This window comes from Monodelphis domestica, chromosome 7 (genome assembly GCF_027887165.1).
Source record: "Monodelphis domestica isolate mMonDom1 chromosome 7, mMonDom1.pri, whole genome shotgun sequence".
NCBI lineage: Eukaryota > Metazoa > Chordata > Mammalia > Didelphimorphia > Didelphidae > Monodelphis > Monodelphis domestica.
This window is the reverse complement of record NC_077233.1, coordinates 46181509-46202155: the sequence shown is the minus strand read 5'-3', so window position 1 is coordinate 46202155 and position 20647 is coordinate 46181509. Positions and strand designations below refer to the sequence as shown.

At 41.7% G+C, this 20647-nt stretch overlaps 1 protein-coding gene across 11 annotated transcripts in view; it reads right to left on the bottom strand.

The window, feature by feature from the left end:
• Window positions 1–20647, bottom strand: part of ITPR1 (inositol 1,4,5-trisphosphate receptor type 1) — a 410117-nt gene that overhangs the window by 28201 nt on the left and 361269 nt on the right. For all 11 annotated transcript variants that reach the window (XM_056804557.1, XM_056804556.1, XM_056804560.1 and 8 more), the window contains 5 exons: window positions 18059–18254; window positions 16546–16638; window positions 15479–15618; window positions 14711–14876; window positions 12513–12673 (listed from right to left, as the gene is read on the bottom strand). In XM_056804557.1, coding sequence (XP_056660535.1) covers window positions 12513–12673; window positions 14711–14876; window positions 15479–15618; window positions 16546–16638; window positions 18059–18254 — 756 coding nt within the window. The remainder of the gene's footprint in view (window positions 1–12512; window positions 12674–14710; window positions 14877–15478; window positions 15619–16545; window positions 16639–18058; window positions 18255–20647) is intronic.

Sequence of the window (20647 nt, the reverse complement as noted above, 5' to 3'; positions counted from 1 at the left end):
GCGGCACAGGAATTCCAGGGGAGAAGTTGCACCACGTTCTGCATCTGCACAAGAGCGGGGAGCCGCCAGCTGCAGTGCGCTCCCAGCGCTGTTCTCCATCTGCTGCCCCGCAATCCAGGGCCACACGCCCCCGGGGCAGCCTCCCGGTCTTCCTAACCTTCAGGGAAAACTTCCTCTCCCAGAAAGTTCCCAGGCCCGGCGGGTGGGCAGGGATCCTTCAGAGGGAGGAATGGTTTGTCTCCTTCTCTAGCCCATACCGGGCTCTGAACGGTTCTATCGGCTTTTTAGCTCGTATCACGCAAATCAACCAGACATTGTGGGTCTCTGTTTCTGCCACCTTCCTTCACCTCTCCACCTTTCCCTCTTCTATCTCTCCCCAAAGGGCATCCTTCCTTAACAACTGGCTGGCACGGTGAAAAGATGTTTGGTGACTCGAGTTCAAATTCTGCCTCAGAGACCGTAGGTCCTTAGGCAAGTCACTTCAACTCTCTGGGTCTTAAGTTTTCTCATCTATAAAATGAAAGGGTTGGACCAGGGGTGTGTTGGAGCCAGCTTGTAGCAACTTGTGAGAACTGACTGTCAAACTCTCAAAGGGTGCATTCAAATGCTACCCATCAGGGGCTGATTTATTGTTCTGTGGACTGTCTGGGCTTCAAGTGAATGGGGAAAATGTGCCTAATGCAGAGTAAACTTAAAAGTGTGTCATACGCAGATTTTTGGCATTGCTTGTTTGCAGAGCTGGCTGTTAAACATTTACCAGCACAGCCTGACTCAGTGGCCTCCAAAAGGTCTTCTAGCTCTAGCTTCATGCCTGTTGGAAACCCAATTTATCCCTCTGCCACTTCCACCCACAGCGTCTTCTTGTCTTCTCTGGGACCAAGAAGAATACATGGAATCCCTCCTCCACGTTATGGGCCTACAAATACTGGAAGACCTGTATCATGCCCACCCCTTTCTATTCTCTGGAGCCTTGGAATAGGGCTCGGCACCCACAAGATATCTAGCTACTTCTCAAGTCCACTTGAAAAGATGCTGAAATAAGGGGTAGCTCTGTGGTTAGAGGGCCAGGCCTAGGGACCGGGGTTCAAATTTGACATCAGAAACTTCCTGGGCAAGTCTCATAGTCCCAATTGCCTAGCTCTTATGGCTCTTCTGCTTTGGAAGATTCTAAGATGGAAGGGAAGGGTTTAAAAAAACAAAAGACACTGAAATGTGCTCACTACTCCCTCCCTCCCTCCCTCCCTCCTTCCCCCACCACCTTGAGCTTCTTTCAAGGCTGAAGTCCAGACAAAGCCACAGGCCATCTGGCTGTGATTCCTCAGTGCATGTTCCCCAGGATTGCATGAATGTGTGTGTGCTCCTACACACTTCAGTCTGTCTCCAAATTGCACAGATGCAGTGCCAGGGTCCTGCTACCACATAAGAGCCTTGCATCTTCTCCCCAGAGTTACATTATTTTTCCATTTGCAAGACGGATTCTTTGGTTATTTATCCGTGGAAAAGCTTCTGGCCTGAGTGAATTTGGTACTTCAGAATAAAGTCCCCTCTAAGGGGACCTGTTAAGGGACCAAGGGCAGCCTCAGAAGAACCAAGGAGAAGAGCCATTCTGTGAGAAAAAGCTCCACTCGGTTTGAAGGGTCACAGAGCAGCCATTTGAATGTTTTAATTATTAGGGAGTTGTACCCAATTCAGATTAGTCATCTGGGTGTGGGAGTTGGTGTCTGCTGTGGTTTAAGTGAATCCATCCTTCCCCTTTTATTTACTTAAGACACACACTCCTGTCACCTGATTTTTCCTGGTGACTATCAAGCAATTCCAACCGTCTGTCAAAGAAAAAGGCAAGGACAATTCAACTATCCAAAATGATAAGTTTATCATTAACGTGCTTCCCAGAAAACCCTCTGCAAGTCCTTGGTCTTTGCCAAGCTTGGGTCGTCTCAATGAACATCTGCAATTGCACATGAGTAGCAACCCTGGCAGAAACACTGAGAATTAAAATCCATTTAATACATTAAGCTTCTTGCTTGCTGATTTACGGTCACTTCTGGATTAGACAGTGAATCTCTCTCAAGAGATTCCTTCAACCACCCACGCCCTCCCTCCACCCTCAGTTGTGTCCGTCCCCCCCCTTTTGGGGAGTTGCCGCTTTCTTTGCAATGGCTGACCCAGCACTGCTGAGGAGGTGAAGAAGCCAGGGAGGAATAGGAGCTGGGAGAGGTGCCAACCTGAGTCTGGGAAACCAGATGTGACCAGAAGACCAAAGTCAACAGGCTTTCTCCAACCATGAGAGCTCTGAGTATGCACATGTATAGCTAAGCACATGCCTGTGTCTGTTCGCCTTGCCCTATTGGTCTTCTTTATGGGCACAAGGCATGTTTCCTATATGCCGGCCTGGAGCACTCTATACCCTGCTGCTCTTATGAAAGTTTGGATCTATTCATGGAAATTCAAGCTACCTTGGGAAGGGAGAACTGCAGATGTCATATGAACTTTTTCAAGCTGAGACAAAACTGAGATAGAATTAATTTATTGTGCCGGAGGAAGGGACAGATTCTTCTAAAGAGAAGCGAGGACCCACCCTTTGGGTCATCGACAGCCTGGGAGGTTAAGACCTGCCACTAAAAAATGAGTGAACACTATTATGTCTAACTGGTTCCTTTGATTCACAGGTCCCAGTCCCACCCCCTGCCAAAATCAAAGCATTAACAAATAAGAATAACGAGTCTAAAAGCTATGCTACAAGACCAGAATCCATATTAAAGTAATAAATGATCATGTCAGATTTCAGTTTCTCTTCTCAAAAAACAGAGAAAGCTTGGAATAGTGGCAAAAACACTGGGTCCAGTGAGCTTTTTGGGTCTGGGGTCCAGGCCCTGCACATGCAAACTGTGTGATCATAAGCAACCTTTTAACCATTTGGAGTCTCGTTTCCTTATCTGTAGTAAGAGAGGTACTAATACTTTCACTCTGGACTTCACAAGATTGCTAAGAGGTAGTCACTTGTAAAGCAATAAAGCCGAGCCTAAGAGTCAGCTTTTATTATTCACCAACAATGAGTTCCTTGAACTTGTGACTTACTAAGGGAGTGTGGTAATTGACGGTTGGTTTATCTCCTATTTTTGCCAAACAGGCTGACACATATATGGAGAAACCACTTCATAGATTTGAATTTTGGCTACAGCACTAGTATAGGGGACTTGGAAAGAATTGAGAGGATACGTCTTCCTCCCTTCTTTTTTTTTTTAAACCCTTACTTTCCTTCTTGGAGTCAATACTGTGTATTGGCTCCAAGGCAGAAGAGTGGTAAGGGCTAGGCCATGGGGGTCAAGTGACTTGCCCAGGGTCACACAGCTGGGAAGTGTCTGAGGCCAGATTTGAACCTAGGACCTCCTGTCTCTAGGACTGGCTCTCAATCCACTGAGCTACCCAGCTGCCCCCGTCTTCCTCCCTTCTTTAAGAGAAAGAAGACTGGCAAGGAATTGGACATTGAGGGGATATTCATCAACTGGGGAATGGCTGAACAAGTTGTCTGTGAGGGTACTGGAATACTATTGTGCTGCAAGAAATAATGAACAGGACAATATCAGAAAAAGCTGGAAAGATGTACATGAACTGATGCAGAGTGAAATAAGAAGAACCAGGAGAACACTGCATACAGAAACAGCAATATGGTACGATGACCAACTGCCAAAGACTTCGCTACACTCAGCAATGCACTGATCAGAGACAATCTGAAGGACTTCTGACAAAGAATGCTATACACGCCCAGAGAAAGAACTGTTGGAGTCAGATACAGATCAGAGCATACAAACAGTATTAGTTTATTTATGGTTTTACTTTGTGGTTCTGGTTTATATGAGTATTCTCTTACAACAATGACTAATATGGAAGTATATGTTGCACAATAATACATGTATAATCCAGATCAAATTGTTTACCGTATCCAGGAGGGAGGGAGACAATTTGGATCTTATAATTTTGGAAAATATATGTTGGAAAATTGTTATTACATATAATTGGGAAAATAAAATATCTTTGATTAAAAAAAAAAAAGAGGTAGAAGACCATGAGCGTGGAGCATTCCATCTGCTGCCAGATGTTGCTGATTGGTATTGTTCAATAGATTTCTTTCTTTTTCAATTTGGTTATAAGGGGTGACTCACTAATTTTGGAAGGGGGAGAGATATAAATGAAGGTGATATAAAAACAAAAGCAACCCCCTAAAACCCATCATTTAAAAAAAAAGACAAACTAGGAAAATAGAAAAAAGTTGAAATAATTGCTTCAGGTTCCTTCCAATATGTTATATAACGGGCCTACCCTGAGGAGAAAGTAAACTATAGTCGAGTATGAGTTTCTGAAATCTCACAGTACTTAACACAAACTTCCTTATGATTAGCAACAGTTATGTCAATGGATATGTAAGCTTATCGAATGAGATATAACTCTACAAAATGCCATGTAAACTTGTGTAACATGTTTATATACATGTTTACTATTATTATTAGGAAAATAGTTCCATGATGCAGACTTGCAGCCTTCCATGCTGTCATCTTCAGCAAATCTTGTCTACATTTTTCCGTAAATTTCCCAAAGAGAATCTACCTATTGCTCAGAGGGTGTTCTAGTTCTCTTTATCACTTTTTACCCTTTTGGGAGTGGGAGGTAACATGTGGTACCTGAACTATTTTATAAAATAAATGTTTAATGTTAGTGAATAAAGTTATAGTTGAGATTGTTACCGTACTAAGACAATTCAATGAAAGGCACCCAAATCACAGCTCTTATTGGAAGAGGGAATGCTAGGGCTCTCTCCAGTTCCTGCGCCTAGAGAACTGTAAGAAGTCATTCTCTGGGCACATGATACTGTGCAGAAAGTCCAACCTCTTTCTTCTCAGGGTGGGTGAGGCTGTGGATGGATGCTCTTCCACTACAAACTCCTTGGCTGGTCACAGCTGCACCTTTTAGAGGGGAAAAAAGGGCAGAATCTGGCAATGAAGCACTCAGGTTCTTAGTCTGTAATCTAAGGTGTTCTTCAGTACAACTTCCTGGTAATGACTAAGTCCATTTCCATGTCATAAAGGATTAGTGATAAATCAATGTGCAGGACACTTAAGGAGGGCTGGTAATAGGAACTCGGCCATTCTCCCTGAGAATTCTTTCCCTTTGAGCTCTGCTTCATAGACTACCCTTGGTGTACCTGATCTGCCAGCCAAACAGAACCCATTCCTTTCCACGCTACCATCCTGACCTCTCTCCACTCTGTGGCAGCTGACTCCCTTGCTGGCCTGAAGACTTGCCATTCTCCCTGCCTTTATACTTCCTCAAAGTCAGTCAGTCAGTCAGTCTGTCTTTGCCCTCAAATTTCTTAGAGCATTTTGATCACACTTGGCTGAATCTCTTTTTTCTATCATAATTATTTGGTAGATGCTTCATTCTAGCTAGGCAGTCCAGGGAATAGAACACTGTGCCCAGAGTCAGGAAGATCTGAATTCAAATTAGTCTTTATACATTCACTAGTGGTGTGACCCCAGGCAAGTCATTTAACCTCTGTCTGTCTTGGTTTCCTCAAGTGTAAAGTGGGGATAATAACAGCACCTACTTCTCAGGGTTGTTGTCAGCATCAAATGAGATACTATTTGTTAAACACATAGTACAGGTTGGTCACATAGTAGGTGTTTTGTAAACGCTTATTCTCTTCTTGTTTCCCACCTGTTAAGATGGTAAGCTCTTTGAGGGCAAGGCCTCACTACCATATTGGTATTTATATCCACAGCATCTTGCATGTAGCTGATGTTTAATGCAAAGTATGTTGAATTTAATGGACGGGATGAATATAACAGCCGTTTTTCTATTCAGAGGACCTACTCTCAGACTTCTAACTTGCCACTGGCCCATGGATTCCAGTAGTTGGTTGGGGTGAATTGACCTTTTTAGGAGAGAATGGGCCATAGCAACACAGTTCAGAACCAGAAGCAATAGCATTTCCTAACACTATTCTCTCTCCCATTCTACTTCCTGGTTGGATGCAGTCCATACACCAGTGAATCTCTGGTTCAGGGAATATGGCTATTCCCTCCAATGATGCAAACTAGTTGATCCTGCAGAACTTTCCTCCATATCATCCCGGGAATCTGCCACAGGGAGTCCAACCACTTTTGGAGACTTTCCTGGAATTTTCCTGACATCCAGACAACAGTAGAATTTGGAGGTATTTACTGGTTACCCCTTGTACCCAGTTCATGTCTGTCTTATAATTCTTTCCCACCATGACTGATTTCTCAGATGACCTCCTTTGACTGTTTCTCTCACATAATTCCTCATCTGTAACATGACCAGATTCACCACAACCACCATGTACTCTACCTCTTTGAGCGATCTTTGAATTCCATCCTTTTGACACTGGTATGACAAGACTCACAGTCATATCTCATTACCAGAAAGAATATTATTGTTAAAAATGTGGGCCTATGGTTCAATAAGAAGTCATCCTCCAAAGTGAAATTTCCCAAAGCCAATCCAACCTATTCTTTCTCCTGTTCACTTCTAGGTCCAGCTCAGTAGGCATTTTCTGTGTCCCAAGTTGTTCATCTGACTACACATTATAGTTGGAGTCAGCCAGGGGGATAGTGGATTGACCTAAACTCAGAATACCCAAATTCATATCCTGCCTCAAACACTTATATGTGTGATCCTGGGGTAAATTCCTTAACCCCTCTCAGTCTCATATTCCTCGTCTATAAAATAAGGTTAATAATAATAATAATACCTACCACACTGTTGTTGTAAGGATTAGATGAAAGATACAATGTAAAGTGCTTTGTGAACCTTAAAGAGCTATCTGAGTGTTCGCTACCATTAATAGTGTTGAAGACACTGTGGTTCCATAGGACTCAGGGTATCAGTGGTCAAGATCCATATAACCCTGACTTGGCAGCTCCAGCCCAGCAAGTGAGAGAGCAGCCAAAAGGAGGGGGGAGTGGAATAAATATGAGAAATTCTCTTCTTCTATGTTGAAACCAGAATCAAAATTCTAAGCAATCCAGCTGCTGTCATTGCCACAAAAACATGATTTCTTCCAATGCTGCCTTTCATCTCTGGGAGTGAGAGTTCTCTTTATCCCCAAGAAGTGCTGGGAACTTTTCTAGCAACATTAAACTCTGGAGCTTCCCCAGACACTGACCACTACATAGTATACAACTGTGCAAAACTGGAATACAGAACTCCCAGAGCCAATTAGGAAAGAAGGGCTGCAGATCTTTTGGCCAGCTTACAAAGCAGCTTCAGTGCTTTCATTTCTTATAAGGAACCCTAAACATAGGAAGAAAAATGGTAAAGAAGCCCAGAAAGGAAGAGAGTTGCTTTACTGATTTGGTCTTGATCAAAAGTTCTTAACCTAGAGTTCACAAATTTAAAATAAAAACAAAACTTGATAACGACATTTTGATAGAATTGGTTTCCTTGGCAACATTATGTGTTTTATTTTATGCATTTAAGAGCTTTGTTCTTCAAACTGCTGAAGGGGCTCAAGACGCCCCAAAAGGTCAAAAATCCCTGTTCTACATCACACTTTTCACAAGCGTAGTGTGTCCTTTCCATATGTCTCCTTAGGGCAGTTGTGCATCTCCACTACTACAAAGAATTACTATGATGTCAGTCCATTTCCTTGTGTTGCTTTTTCTCATGCAGGACTGGTTCTGAAGGCATTTGCCCCCCCTTCCCCCCCCCCCCACATGCGCGGGCTCATATATTCAGGGGCATCTGGCTTCCAGTCTTTAAAACAATCCTATTAATCACCAGACAGAAGTAGGACAGCACAGGATAGGGCGGTTCCTAGCACACTGCCTTAGAAGTCCCTTTCAGTAAAGAGGGAAGAGGTCAGTTGGTCCCTGTGAAGTGGCTCAGAGGGTTTAAGGGAACCATTTTCTTTAGAGAGCAGAGGCAGGCTCAATACTGAGTTCGCCAGGGATCACTCCTTTGCCCACCCTTTGTCACCAAAGCAACAGTAAATTAATTGTAGCCTGGTGCAGGGCTGGTGGATTTTTCTCAAAGTTGAGCTGGCATTCCTCTGAGGGCTGGGGGTGATCTGGTGTGCCCAGCCTCTTCCAAAGACGACGGAGTACAGTTTTTTCTGTTACCAGTGCTGCCCTCCCCACCTTTACCCCCCCAACAATGGGTGACTAAGTCTTAACAGTCCTGAAATAGCTCTGGGGTTGTGGGGCTCAGTTCTAGTCTTCTTTAGCCAGCTTTCCTTACTCCCCTTTCCAGGTGTCTGACATTCTGTCAGCAGCCTCCACCCAAGATGGGTGGTTTGCATGGGCTTTCCACAGCGTGCCAAGAGACATGTTGAAAGACTCCCTCCATTTCAGCTTTCCCTGGCAACCCTCATGAACGTACAACACCCAGCTTCCTTAAATTCATCTTGAAGACCTTTCTGGCCTATACTTTTAGGCTGATGTGGAGATCTATTCAGCAAAGAACTGTAGGACTACGAGAAGCCACCCTGGCCAGAAGCCAGCATCCTCCAAGCACCATCAGAGTGGTGGGCTTGCAACACAGTGCTGTCCGTCCATCTGAGTTACTGAGGAGGCAGGGGCAGAGGTGGTGTTCTCAGGCTGCTAATCCCCTATCAGGTGATAGCTCACAAGACTCCTTGAAGTCCTCATTACCAAGGCAGAAACCCGGCACTGGGCCAGAGGTTTCAGTGACCCCAAAGTAACATGGTTAGCAGTTAACCTCATCATCAACCTCCTGAGGATTTGTAGACTGAGACACCAGGCATGGACACTGACTTTGGACAAAGGAAAAGGAAGAGAACTCTTCTTAACAGACTCTAAAGACTTAAGATAAAGATGAAAAACCAAAGATTGCTCTTAACGTGACAGAATATAGATGGAGGTATACCAAGTGCATCCCTACACCTCTAGGGTTCTGAGACAGAGGCAAGGAGGACGAAGAATCCTGGAGTCAGGCAGTCCACAAGGTTGTGACTCCATCCCACCTAGATGCCTTAACAATTCCCTGCTCCACTCTCCCTCTATGTGTCCTGACTTTTACAAATATGCCATGTTATGCTGCCGACTGTTTTCCATCTTTACAATGGGAAGTGTGGAAAGACTCCCTACACACAGATTCTTTATCATTTTTTTTAATTAAACCCTTACCTTCCATCTTAGAGTACTATATATTGGTTTCAAGGCAGAAGGGTGGTAAGGGCGAGGCAGTGGGGGTGAAGTGACTCACCCAGGGTCACACAGCTAATAAGTGTCTGAAGACAGATTTGAAACCAGGACCTCCTGTCTCTGGGCCTGGTTCTTCATCCACTGAGCCACCCAGCTACCCTCCGTCCCCCACCCCCAGCTTCTTTAAACTCATCTTTAAGTTCTTCCTGGTCCCTATTTGTAGAATGATGTGGAGATCTGTTCAGGCAAAAAATGGCATGGAAAGGAGAAGCAAAATTAGCCAGAAGCTGGTGTTCTTCAAGCACTGCCAGAAACAAAGTGTGCTGAACTTAGACTGTCAGGAAGACCCAACTTCAAATCTGACTTCAGATATTTACTACCTATGTGATCCTCTATGGGCAAGTCATTTCACCCCATTTGCCTCAGTATCCTCATCTGTAAAATGAGCCAAAGATGGAAAAGGCTAACCACTCCAGTATCCTTGGCAAGAAAACTACAAATGGGGTCACAGAATGGTCTCAACTGAAACAAGTGAACAAGTCTAGTGTTGTCATTGCACAACTTATTCTTTTAGTTCTGCTCACTTCATACAAATCTTTCTAGTTTCTCTGGAAATAGCCCTTTTTGTAATTTCTTATAGCATGATCATCTTCATTATATTCATATATCATAATTTGTTATTTGGCAATAGAGGGTTCCTCCTTTAGCTTCCAGTTGTTTGGCACCACAAAAAGAGCCGCCACAAATATTGTTTGTACATACCATTCTTTTTCCTATTTTGTGGATCTCTTGGGGGATAGGTCTCATAGTGGTATTACTGGATTGAAGGGGCACATACAGTTTAGTACCTTTGGGGACATAGTTCTAAATTGCTTCCAGAATGATCAGGCCAGACTATAGCTCCTCTTGCAGCACATTAATGAACCTATTTTCCTGTAGTTCCTCTAACATACATCATTTTCCTTTTTATGTCATCCTGGCCAATATGATGGGTTTGATTTTGATGCTGAACCTCAGAGTTGCTTTAATGTGCACTACTTTAATTATTAATGGTTTGGATTATTTCTTTCATCTGGCAGTTGATAGTTTGAATTTTTTCCCCCATTGAAAACTGCTTATTCATGGTCTTTAACCATTTATTAATTAGGGAATGGCTCTTATTCTTAAAACTCTAAATCAGTTTTTTATGTCTTAGAAATGAGAATTTTTATCAGACAAACTTGATACAAAGATTTTCCTCCCCAATTAATTGTTCCTTTTCTCATTTTAATTGCACTAGTTTTCTTTATACAAGCAAAATTAGTCCTTTATCCTTTGTTAGGTCACGAACCCTTGCCCTATACATAGATTTGAAAGGTAATTTTTCCCCATGCTCTTCTCATTTGTTTATGATATTACCTTTTATATTTAATTCAAGCTTTTAGAGGTTATCCTGGTATGTCGTGTAATGCATTGGTCTAAATCTAATTTCTGTCAGATTGATTTCCCAGCAGTTTTGGTTTTTACCCTGGAGCTGGGGTAATCTGATATTTCAAGGTCGAGTCTCATCTGCATTATAGTTTAGGCCAATTAATTTATACCATATAATTAAACATTTGTTAATAACAGTCTTGTTTTGATCTTTAATCATTTCCTACGTGTCAACTCTCCAACAAAGTTGTAAACTTGTGCTTCATACTTCTTGGTCTCCTGCTTAGCATAAGTATGAACACAAAATGATTTCTACTCGTTTCTTTGATGCTAATTCTTTCTATCAAAATGATTAAAATCATCTCTTTCACAAATCTCACATTGAGTGGTGACATTCAAACTTACAAACCTATGTTTTAAACAAAGCATTATGTAATATAAATATTATATATATATAAATATAATATATAAATAAAAACATAAAATATTCCCTAACATACTCAAAACGTCTCCTCTTGGCCTTCAAGGCCTTCATTCAGTTGCCCTCAATCAAATTCTTTCTAACTCACAGAGATTCACTAATTTTGCCAAACACTTCTGCTTACCTATCAGTCTGGGTGGCCTTTTTCACAATTCACCTGTCTGTGTCTTGGTGTGCGATCTGTTCCTCTATGACTATGTTCAAAGTCACCTTCAGGAATCTTTTCATGATTTAAGAGTTGTTTTTGTTGTTTAGTCACTTCTCTGATTGTGTCTTTGTTACCCCATTTGATGTTTTCTTGGCAGAGATACTGGAATGATTTGTGATTTTCTTCTCCAGCTCATTTTACAGTTAAAGAAACTGAGGCAAACGGGGTTAAGTGACTTTCCCAAGCTCATCCAGCTAGTAAGGGTCTGAGGCCAGATTTGAACTTCGTAAAGATGAGTCCTTATGACTCCAGGCCTGGAACTCTATCTACTGGTCCACCAACTGCCTGCTTGAAGCGTGCCCAAATGTTTCCTCTCCTCAACCCTTGATACCCCAGTTGGCATCACAATAATTTGCGCTGCTCTATACCACACTTAGAAATGTGACAATTTACTTTTAAAAGAATATGCCCTGTTTCATAAACTGGATCTTAAGCTACGCAAGGACCAGCAAATGACTCCTTTTCTTTCTGGTGACTAGGAGAGCTGGATGTGGCATTCACCCAGGAGTACTCCAAACCCAGTACCAATAAACTGCCAGGCAGTAAATGTCTCTGAACCAAGAACCCTTTGCACAAGAGTTGGATTTGAGCTTGCTTGCATACAAGGTTTTACAATCATGGCATTAGGAAAAAAAATAAAAAGGAAGAGAGGGGGTAGTCACTTGGGGTAATGTACCATCCGTCAATGTGTCACCAAGAGGAAAACTAGTCAAATACAATGGCCTCTCCCCCTTCTCAGAATAGATAAGTTTATTTATTTAGTTGTTTTGGTTTTTTTTAAGAATAGGTAAGTTTAAACTACAAAAACAACCAGAGTTTTCTAGCTGGGCCTACTCCTTCTGCCACTCTCTCCCCCTCCCCTGAACTTAACAAGGTATAGGCGCCACCTGACTGGGAGACTCCCACAGCCCCAATTCCGAGACCCCACAACGCCTTGGAAAAACCCTCATTCCCTAAAGACTCTCGATGCCCTTTCTTCTAAGTCTGTGGGAGTACCGGGCCCTGAGAAAATTCACGTGGGGTTCAGATAGCTCTCTCTCCCCCCAGGATCCCCGCCTACTTGTGTCTTCCAGAGAGGGTTCCTGCAGACCTGAGGAGAACGCGCAGGGCTGAAGCGGTTCTGTTCTGGTAGGACGCTCATTCTCGCGAGACCTTGAGAACTCATTCTCGCGAGGCCTTGAGAGCTGGCGCCAAGAGGCAAACAGGCCTTGAATAGGACTTCTGGCCTTACCTTGATCATCTCTGCCACGTAGCTTTCTGGCCCTGTGTACTCGGTAGAATCCTTCACCTTGACCAAGACTATGAAGCACAAATAATGCCACATGTTGTGTTCCTCTTTAATGTGCTCTTCAAAAGTGACTGTCTTGTTATCAAACTTGTCTCTCTCCAAGCCTGAAAGAAGACAGCACAGTCTCTCATTAGCACGAAAAACAAGCTCGGATGGCCCTATAAATCCTATCTAAAAATGGGGATCTACTGGGCCTGCTGATGAACCCAATTATATATAGATATATTATATGTCATATATTCAACCATATCAACTATATATAATATATTACAAAATATATGAATTATATACAATATGTAATATATATTAACTATATATTATAATATAAAAACAATTATAAAAATCTATAAATTACATATATAATATATAGTGTTATATATTAACTATATTAAACATATATATATATATTTGTGCATATGTCTAAACATAATGCAGGTTTGAAAGGATACCGAGGACATCCACCAGAGGTTTTGTAATGAAAGGATTTTGAGATGATTTGGTTTAATCACCTCATTTTTTTAATAAGTGAAAAAACTGAGAGCCAAAGACTTTTAATGTCTTGGACCAAAAGAAATGAGAAATTGGGCAAGGATATGAATTCAGATTCTCTGTCTCCCCAGGCTGACAAAAGAACCTACCTGGGATGGGAAAACACATTCAACTCTCTGGAAGAGCTGTCAATTTGGGGAATGTCTCCTTTTCAAATTCATTAATTCAAGCATTTATGGAGAGTTTACTGCATATAGTGCACTGTGTTAGGAACTAGGGGAGATAAAAATATCTATAAGGGATGGCTTTTGCCTCAGGGAGCTTAGAGTCTAGAAGCCACAATGACTTAATTCTTAAAAGATTATAATACACTCAAATTCATCATACTCAAATTCATCATCCTGATTAAGTTCTAAGTTCTGAATGGGCTTGAAGCATGCTTTATGTTTCTGTATGTGTCTTCCCCTCTTCTTCCTCTCTGCTGACCAAAATAAGTAAGGAAATAATAAATGCTTTGTAATTAGTGTTTTATAAGTGTTCATGTTTAATGTTTTTTAATGGATTTTTAATCTACCTCCCACTCTGAGCATGTTTTCCTTCCTCTGCTTTCCTTATCAGCCTTCCCAGCTTCCTTTAAGTCTCCCTTCTTTTGCTGGAAGCTTTCTCTATCCCCTCTTAATTTGAGTGCCTTCCCTCTTTTAATTCGTTCCTATTTGTTCTGTAGGAAGCTTGTTTGTTTGCATGTTGTCCCTCTCTTAGACTATAAACTCCTTGAGGGCAGGGGTCCTTTTGCCCCTATTTGTATCCTTAGTGCCTAGCACAATGCATGGTACATAGTGGGGGATTAGTTAATATTTACTGATTGATTGATTGATAGTAGGAGAGAATGATCCATAGCTTACCCAAGGAGCTCTTTTGTGAAATAACTATTTTGCTATTACATAAAAAATAGATTTAGTTAAGGTCTGGGTACTTTAAAAAAAATCTTTACTCTTCATCTTGGAATCAATCCTGTGTATTGGTTCCAAGATAGAAGAGCACTAAAGGTTGGGTAATGAGGGTCAAATGACTTGCCCAGGGGGAAGTGTCTGAGGCTATTTTTGAACCCAGCACCTCCCATTTCTGGGCCTGGCTCTTTAACCACTGAGCCACCTAGCTGCCCTCCTTTCTCTTCAAGAAAAATTTCTGACAGTTTAGATGTCAACAGACATCTTCTTCCCTGTGAATCTGTAGAGGGTTACAAGAGCATGAAAATAGAAAGGCTAAGTTCGAGCCACAAGGTAGGTAACAGGGGACAACTTTCCATCTTATGCTTCTCTTTCTAATTTCCCTGTTACAGAGCAGAGCAGAACCCTCAATCTTTGTTCCTTGGAACAGCTCTGCTGTGAGAAATGTAGTGGTGAGGAGAATATTGCTCAGGTTAAGTTAGGAAAGGCAATGGGTTTCTGCCAGTAATATTCTTTGTTCTGAGGCCAGCAGATGGAGAAGTCGGAGTATAACCAAAGCATTCCATGTCTCAGGAATCCAGGGCACATCATCTGACACATCTTCAAGGCTCAGCTTTTCAAGATTCAGCCATCCCAATGGAGGTGGATCAAGGCTAACTTGGACCTCCTCCCTCTTGGTGGCTTGAGGGGAGCAGCAAGACCTACCACAAATAAAGCAGGTGGTCTTCAAGATCTCCTCTTTCTTCTGCTTTTCACTCCTCAGGTCAGCAAAGGTATCGATGATGACTCCAAAAATCAGGTTAAGGACGATGATAATCACCATGAAGAAGAACAGGAGGTCATAAATCACTCGAGCAGCAAAAAGAGGTTCCTGCGAGAAAAAGTCACAATTAATTCCAACCATTAGCATTATCATTCTAGCATTATCATTTTAGTTCTGACAGCTCAGTGGCAAAACCTCATCAGGAAACCTGGAGGCATGCTTAAACTAGACATTTCTACCTTCAGCTGTCAGGACAAACTGAAGCGTCTGGTGCCCATTAATATATTTCTCTCCATTTACAGAAATGAGTGAAAATCATTCCTTTCTGCACAACTACTGGGCTTGGATTGAGTTCTACAACCCTTTCTTTCTTCTACCTGACTCTTATAAATCATTAGCTCTTGCACATACCCCCTGACACAGAGTCAGCAAATCGGTGGGAGCCTGGATCTTTGGGATATGGACTCGATGACTGTGATAAATGCCACATATACAGAATAAAAGCTGTCCCTTCAGAGACTGCCAGGCTCCACATATGACTTTAACGTGGTCCACCAGAGCAGCCTTTCTGGAGAAAGGATGCTCCACTGGCCACTGGACCCCACTGACTTGGCTACCCTCTCATTTGTCTTCAGTGTCCATTTAATCTCATTTACTGCGCACTATCACCCACCCACGTCTCCTTTCCTTTCCCTTCCATATTAATTTACCTCTTTGGATGGCTTCCTGAGCACATCTCCTACTCCACCCCCACTTCTCAGCCCGTGACTCAGCACAGTAACAATGCACATCAGTAATGTCTCACACGTATGTTCTTTATCTTCTTCGATTTGTTCTGCCGGAGTCAGCTCTGTTAACACAGCAAGTAATAACAGGTTTAAAGGGTGAGAAAATATAGACCATGATTCTGATATTATATGTCTCGCACGCCACTTTGCTAGTGGACAAGCGCAAAAGGAAGATAAATTCAGAAACTGAGGGCAAAAGAGCCAAATGGTCCCATTCAAAATGTGTGACCGTCAAGAAGAACATGTCATATTTCCAACAACTGTTGTATTAACCACTCATAACTTCCTCTGTTCTGTTCCAATGGCATCCTTCCTTTGATGACATCTAAAAATATTCCCCACCTTTTGAAATCTGTAGGATCCTGGTCTTAGTCCCAGTCCTGACTCATTTAGGCAAGCTGCTTAATTTAAGTCTCTGAGTCCAGTGGCCTCATCTGTCCAGTGAGGACATCACCCCTTCCTTACCTACCTCACAGGACTAGTGTGAAGTTCAAATGGGATGTCTAGGAAAGTATATACTATAAAGATCCAGGTAAATATAATGCAGTCCTTTTTCCCCCCCATGGCAATCTCCCCAGGCTAAAGTCTAGCAAAAGGGCATTTTCACTCCCAACTTTCCTAATGAACAAAGAACCAGTGTAATTTATCGACAGTCTTCTGATACCTTCTTATGCAGTATTTCCACCCGTTCTTCAGCTCTTCCCTCCAAAGAAGACAAAAAACCCAAACCACTAACATTTCTAACATTTGCTAGCAGTTTCATTTTTAAGAAGAGAATTTGTTCCAATCTGCTTCCAGCGAACCTCTCTCGGTCTCAATTTCCTTGAGTGTAAAACGGAGAGGGAAGGGGCTAGCTGATCTCAGTGGTACCTCCCAGCTCTACCATCCTACCAACCTTGCAAGTCTTAGCTTTAGCTGTGGTATCAGAGCCTCTGAAGGAAATCAAATTTGAGATGGGGTTTAGAAGCCACTAAATGAAAAGTGCCTACCTTCTGTGTGTATGGGAGAAGAACAGTTTTCCCCAGCCCCCAACCTACACACATCAGAATACAGGAACTCTCCCGCCAGACTTTCACTGGTATCTGTAAAAACAAGGTTTATGGTGAACAATCTGAAAATATCGTGCTCAAATGCTTGTAGCCATGCACTCAGACCCAGTGCAATAATTCTCTACCGGGGTAAGTCAGGTAACTGGACTATAAATCCAAATCGAAGAGTTGTACTGCACCTACAGAGGATGTGCATTTCTGCATAGCTCATGAGAAACACTGGACTCTCAGTAGCCCCCTGCTTGCACTTTACAGAACTTCTCGGCCGGACACTACTGAATGGTGCATGTTGTCAAGGAAGAACTAGAGAGATTCTGTACCTCGCGCTAATTGATATCACAGGCTCTTTCAGTCCCAGAATGACTGGATTTGGATTTTCAGTGTTGGTCAAGTTAAACTTCAACGGGTGTGGTGAAGGTGTGTGCCCACAGATGAGTAATATTTAAGACTAAGGTTTTAAGGAGAGGAAACCCAAATGAAGCAAAAGTTACAGAACACGGTACGCCTTTCTTGGATTAGGTGCTGCTACTACAAAACTTTAAAAAAAAAGCACTGTGGTGTATATAAATTGGTGGCAGCAAAGAACCTGACCCTCAGTCAAGTCCGTGAGTTCTGTAAGACTGCTAATGTTATTGTTTAGTTGTTTTCAGTGGTGTCTAGGTTTTCAGATCCTTTTTGGGTTGTCTTGGCAAAGACACTGGAAGAGTTTATCATTTCCTTCTCCAGCTAATTTTTACAGATGAGGAAACTGAGGGAAACAGGGGTAAATGACTTGTCAAGCATCATACAGTAAGTATCTGAGGCCAAATTTGAACTCAGGTCTTCCTAACTCCAGACCTGGTGCTGTGTCCACTAGAGCCATCTAGCTGCCCAAGACTGATAAATTTATTTATTTTTATTTTATGTTACTTTATTTTTATTTTTTATAAAAAACCCTTACCTTCTGTCTTGGAATCAAAACTGTGTATTGGTTCCAAAGCAGAAGAGTGGTAAGGGCTAGGCAATGGGGGTGAAGTGACTTGCCTAGAGTCACACAGCTGGGAAGTATCTGAGACCAGATTTGAACCCAGGACCTCCCAATCTCTAGGCCTGGCACCACTGAGCTACCTAGATGCCCCCAAGACTGCTATATTTAGGTTCAAAATCACAATCACTTATAAAAGTGTTTGGACACAGCACATTTCTTTGAAGTATGTGTGTAAAATATATTCAGTATACAAGTATATTCAATATATAAGTATATTGAATATATATTTGATCCTATTAAAGGATTTAGTTTTAAACTCTATTCTCCAGTTGGGCAGAAGACATGTAGTCTTAGTCATGGCACTAATTTTGTTGGAAAAAAAATAATTGATGCTTAACATAATTTATACTTTTGCTCCTCTTTCCCTCCCTCTCTACTCCACCCTCCTCCAAGCTAGATAAAAGGATTGAAGCATTTAAAACAGACCTGGAAGTGAGGTTTCATTGGGCAGTCTGTCTACTTCTAAGATAAAGTCATCTTTGAAGAACAGATAGCCCACAATGGAGAACAGGTAAACCAGGATCAGGGCAAGAACGGCAGTCAGGATGATGGATCGTCCATTGCGAGTAACACTCTTGATGACATTAAGCAGAGTCTCTTCTCTGTACACCAAGTCAAAAAGCTTTAAAAAAAAACAAGCAAATTTTCATCTTAAATTTTTATCAGTAATTCTATAAGGATTTACAAAGTACCAATCCACAGAAGTTTTCCCTAGCTTCTCCTCCCCATCGCCATAGTGCCTTGTCCTCTGAGACTACTTCCCCCATCTACTTCTTATAGATCTTATATAGTCTACTTATTTACATGTCGTTTCACTCATCTGAATGGGAATTTCTTCAGGGGAAAAGCTGTTTTTACCTTTCTCTGCATTCAGAGCTTTGGCTGACAGTAAGTGATTAATAAGAGCTTGCTGATTATTGGCTAACTGTTAATGATAATAGTTAGCATTTCCTATTATCTCATTCAACCCTAGGAACACTCCTAGTGGTAGAAAAAACTCTCTGACATCCATTGTTCTTTATGTGAAATGGATCCAAGCTTTCTCACTGTTTGGGGTTCCCCTCATGTGGCATTTGGCTCCATGGAAAATGAGGGATTCATTCAAATAAGTATGCATTGAATCCTAAGGGACCCCTCTCTGCCTGATATTCTTAAGTGCTGAGTTGCAAACACAAATCAAAAACAGTCCTTGCCCTCAAAGAGCTTACCCTCTCTTAGGGAAGAGAGAGGGAACACCATGTACAAAGTCAGTAAATTCAGAATTTTGACCTGATAGGTGGCATACTGGACAGAAGTCCTCATCTGAGTGTCTGCAGCTAAAGGCTCTGGTCTCAACTCTACATAAATAAGCTGTGCAGCTTTGGAGAAATCATTTGGTTTACGGTTATCTGATTTATCTGAATCTCTGCTCCTTCATCCATAAAAATCTGAGTAGCATGGATGATCCTGAATGTCTTTTCACCCTCTCTGTTATTCTGGTCTGTTCATTTTCTGGCTCATCAGACAGGTCCAATTGGCTTGTCCGCCTCCTTAAATCCAATTAACATCCTGAGACAAAGATTAAGAGTAAGACACAAAGCTTGGGCTAAAAATATGAAAGGTACTAAGCAAATTGAACATCACCCCATTCGTATAAAGGTTCTGTGATCTCATAGATTTGTGAGATTCCTCCAAGGAGACAGATTGCAAGCCCATGCCAGCCCAACTTGGGCAACTCTTGTCCATCTCCTTCTAAAAACTTAGCACCCAAGGACTGTCCATCATCCTGGAAGTGTGTCTCACTTCCTCAAGATACCATAATGGTACCCCTGAAACAAATAACTGTCATTCTCTCACTTTCCCCATGGGACCTGCCTATCTTCCCTTTCCGTCATATAATTCTCCAATGACATCTTTTATTCCTCTTCTTCCCTGGAGTGCCTTGTTGGTTATAATTTGTTCCCTTCCATAATAATGTGCCCTTCCATTGCTCCCTGGCAGGATGTTCATCTTTAGCTCTTCAATGACAGGAGTGTTCCAGGTCTCTCTACCATGAAGTAACTCTGTTGCCTCTCAGCAAATGTTTGTAAGGAAAAGAGGAGCTTTTGCTGTTATAGGAATCTGATTTCATGTAGTTTTACAAACAAGTGTATGCTCTTCCTCCTTTAAAACTCTGAACTTAAGTCATTATCAACCTGTATTTTATTCCTACTGGGCATCCATACTGTTGGCCAAACTTTAACAGGGCGATCATCTTGATGGATGTCGAAATTTGGGATAGTCTTCATTCATTTAGTCTTTCTCATATGTAGGGACACATCAAATACTGCTGGGTGATTATGGATCATTCCTAAGAGACTTTGCAATGTCTTGGGTCTATTATCTGTAAATGAGAGCATCTGTATTTTACAAATCAGAGGAAATTGCTTCTCAATCTGAACTCAACACTGGATCTTCTTCATCACTCTTTTATGTTCACTTGTAGCAAGCATACATCTTCCTGTTTTCTGCCTCATTTGATGTTTATTTTCAGAAGGTAATTGGACAGTGACGTTTTTGTTTTTATATCTTCTAAGGAATCTTGAATGATTTTGAATATATATATGTGTGTGTATGTGAGTGTGTATATATTCATATATATATATATGTGAGAGACAACCTATTTTGCAAGAACTTATAAGGTAGAATTTTGTTTAACTTAGTTGAATAGTTTTTCAAAATCAACAAATGCTAAACACCAACACAATGAGATCTTTATTTTCTACATCTGCCAGTCAATTGGGATGTGATAAGTTCATCATTGAGTATCACTTGAGAAAACCAGCTTACTTCCTACTAATACCCTCTTTGAGAATACTTTTAATTCACATATAGAATTTTCTCATAGAGATTTTATATAGATGGGAGGGGAGATATATAGGTCAGTAGTTGTTTTCCTGGTCTCTTTTTTTTTTAATCAATAAGGTCTTGAGATTCTTTACATACCTTTGACAACTTTCCCTTTTTCCTCTTCATTTGAATCAAGGCCCCAATGCT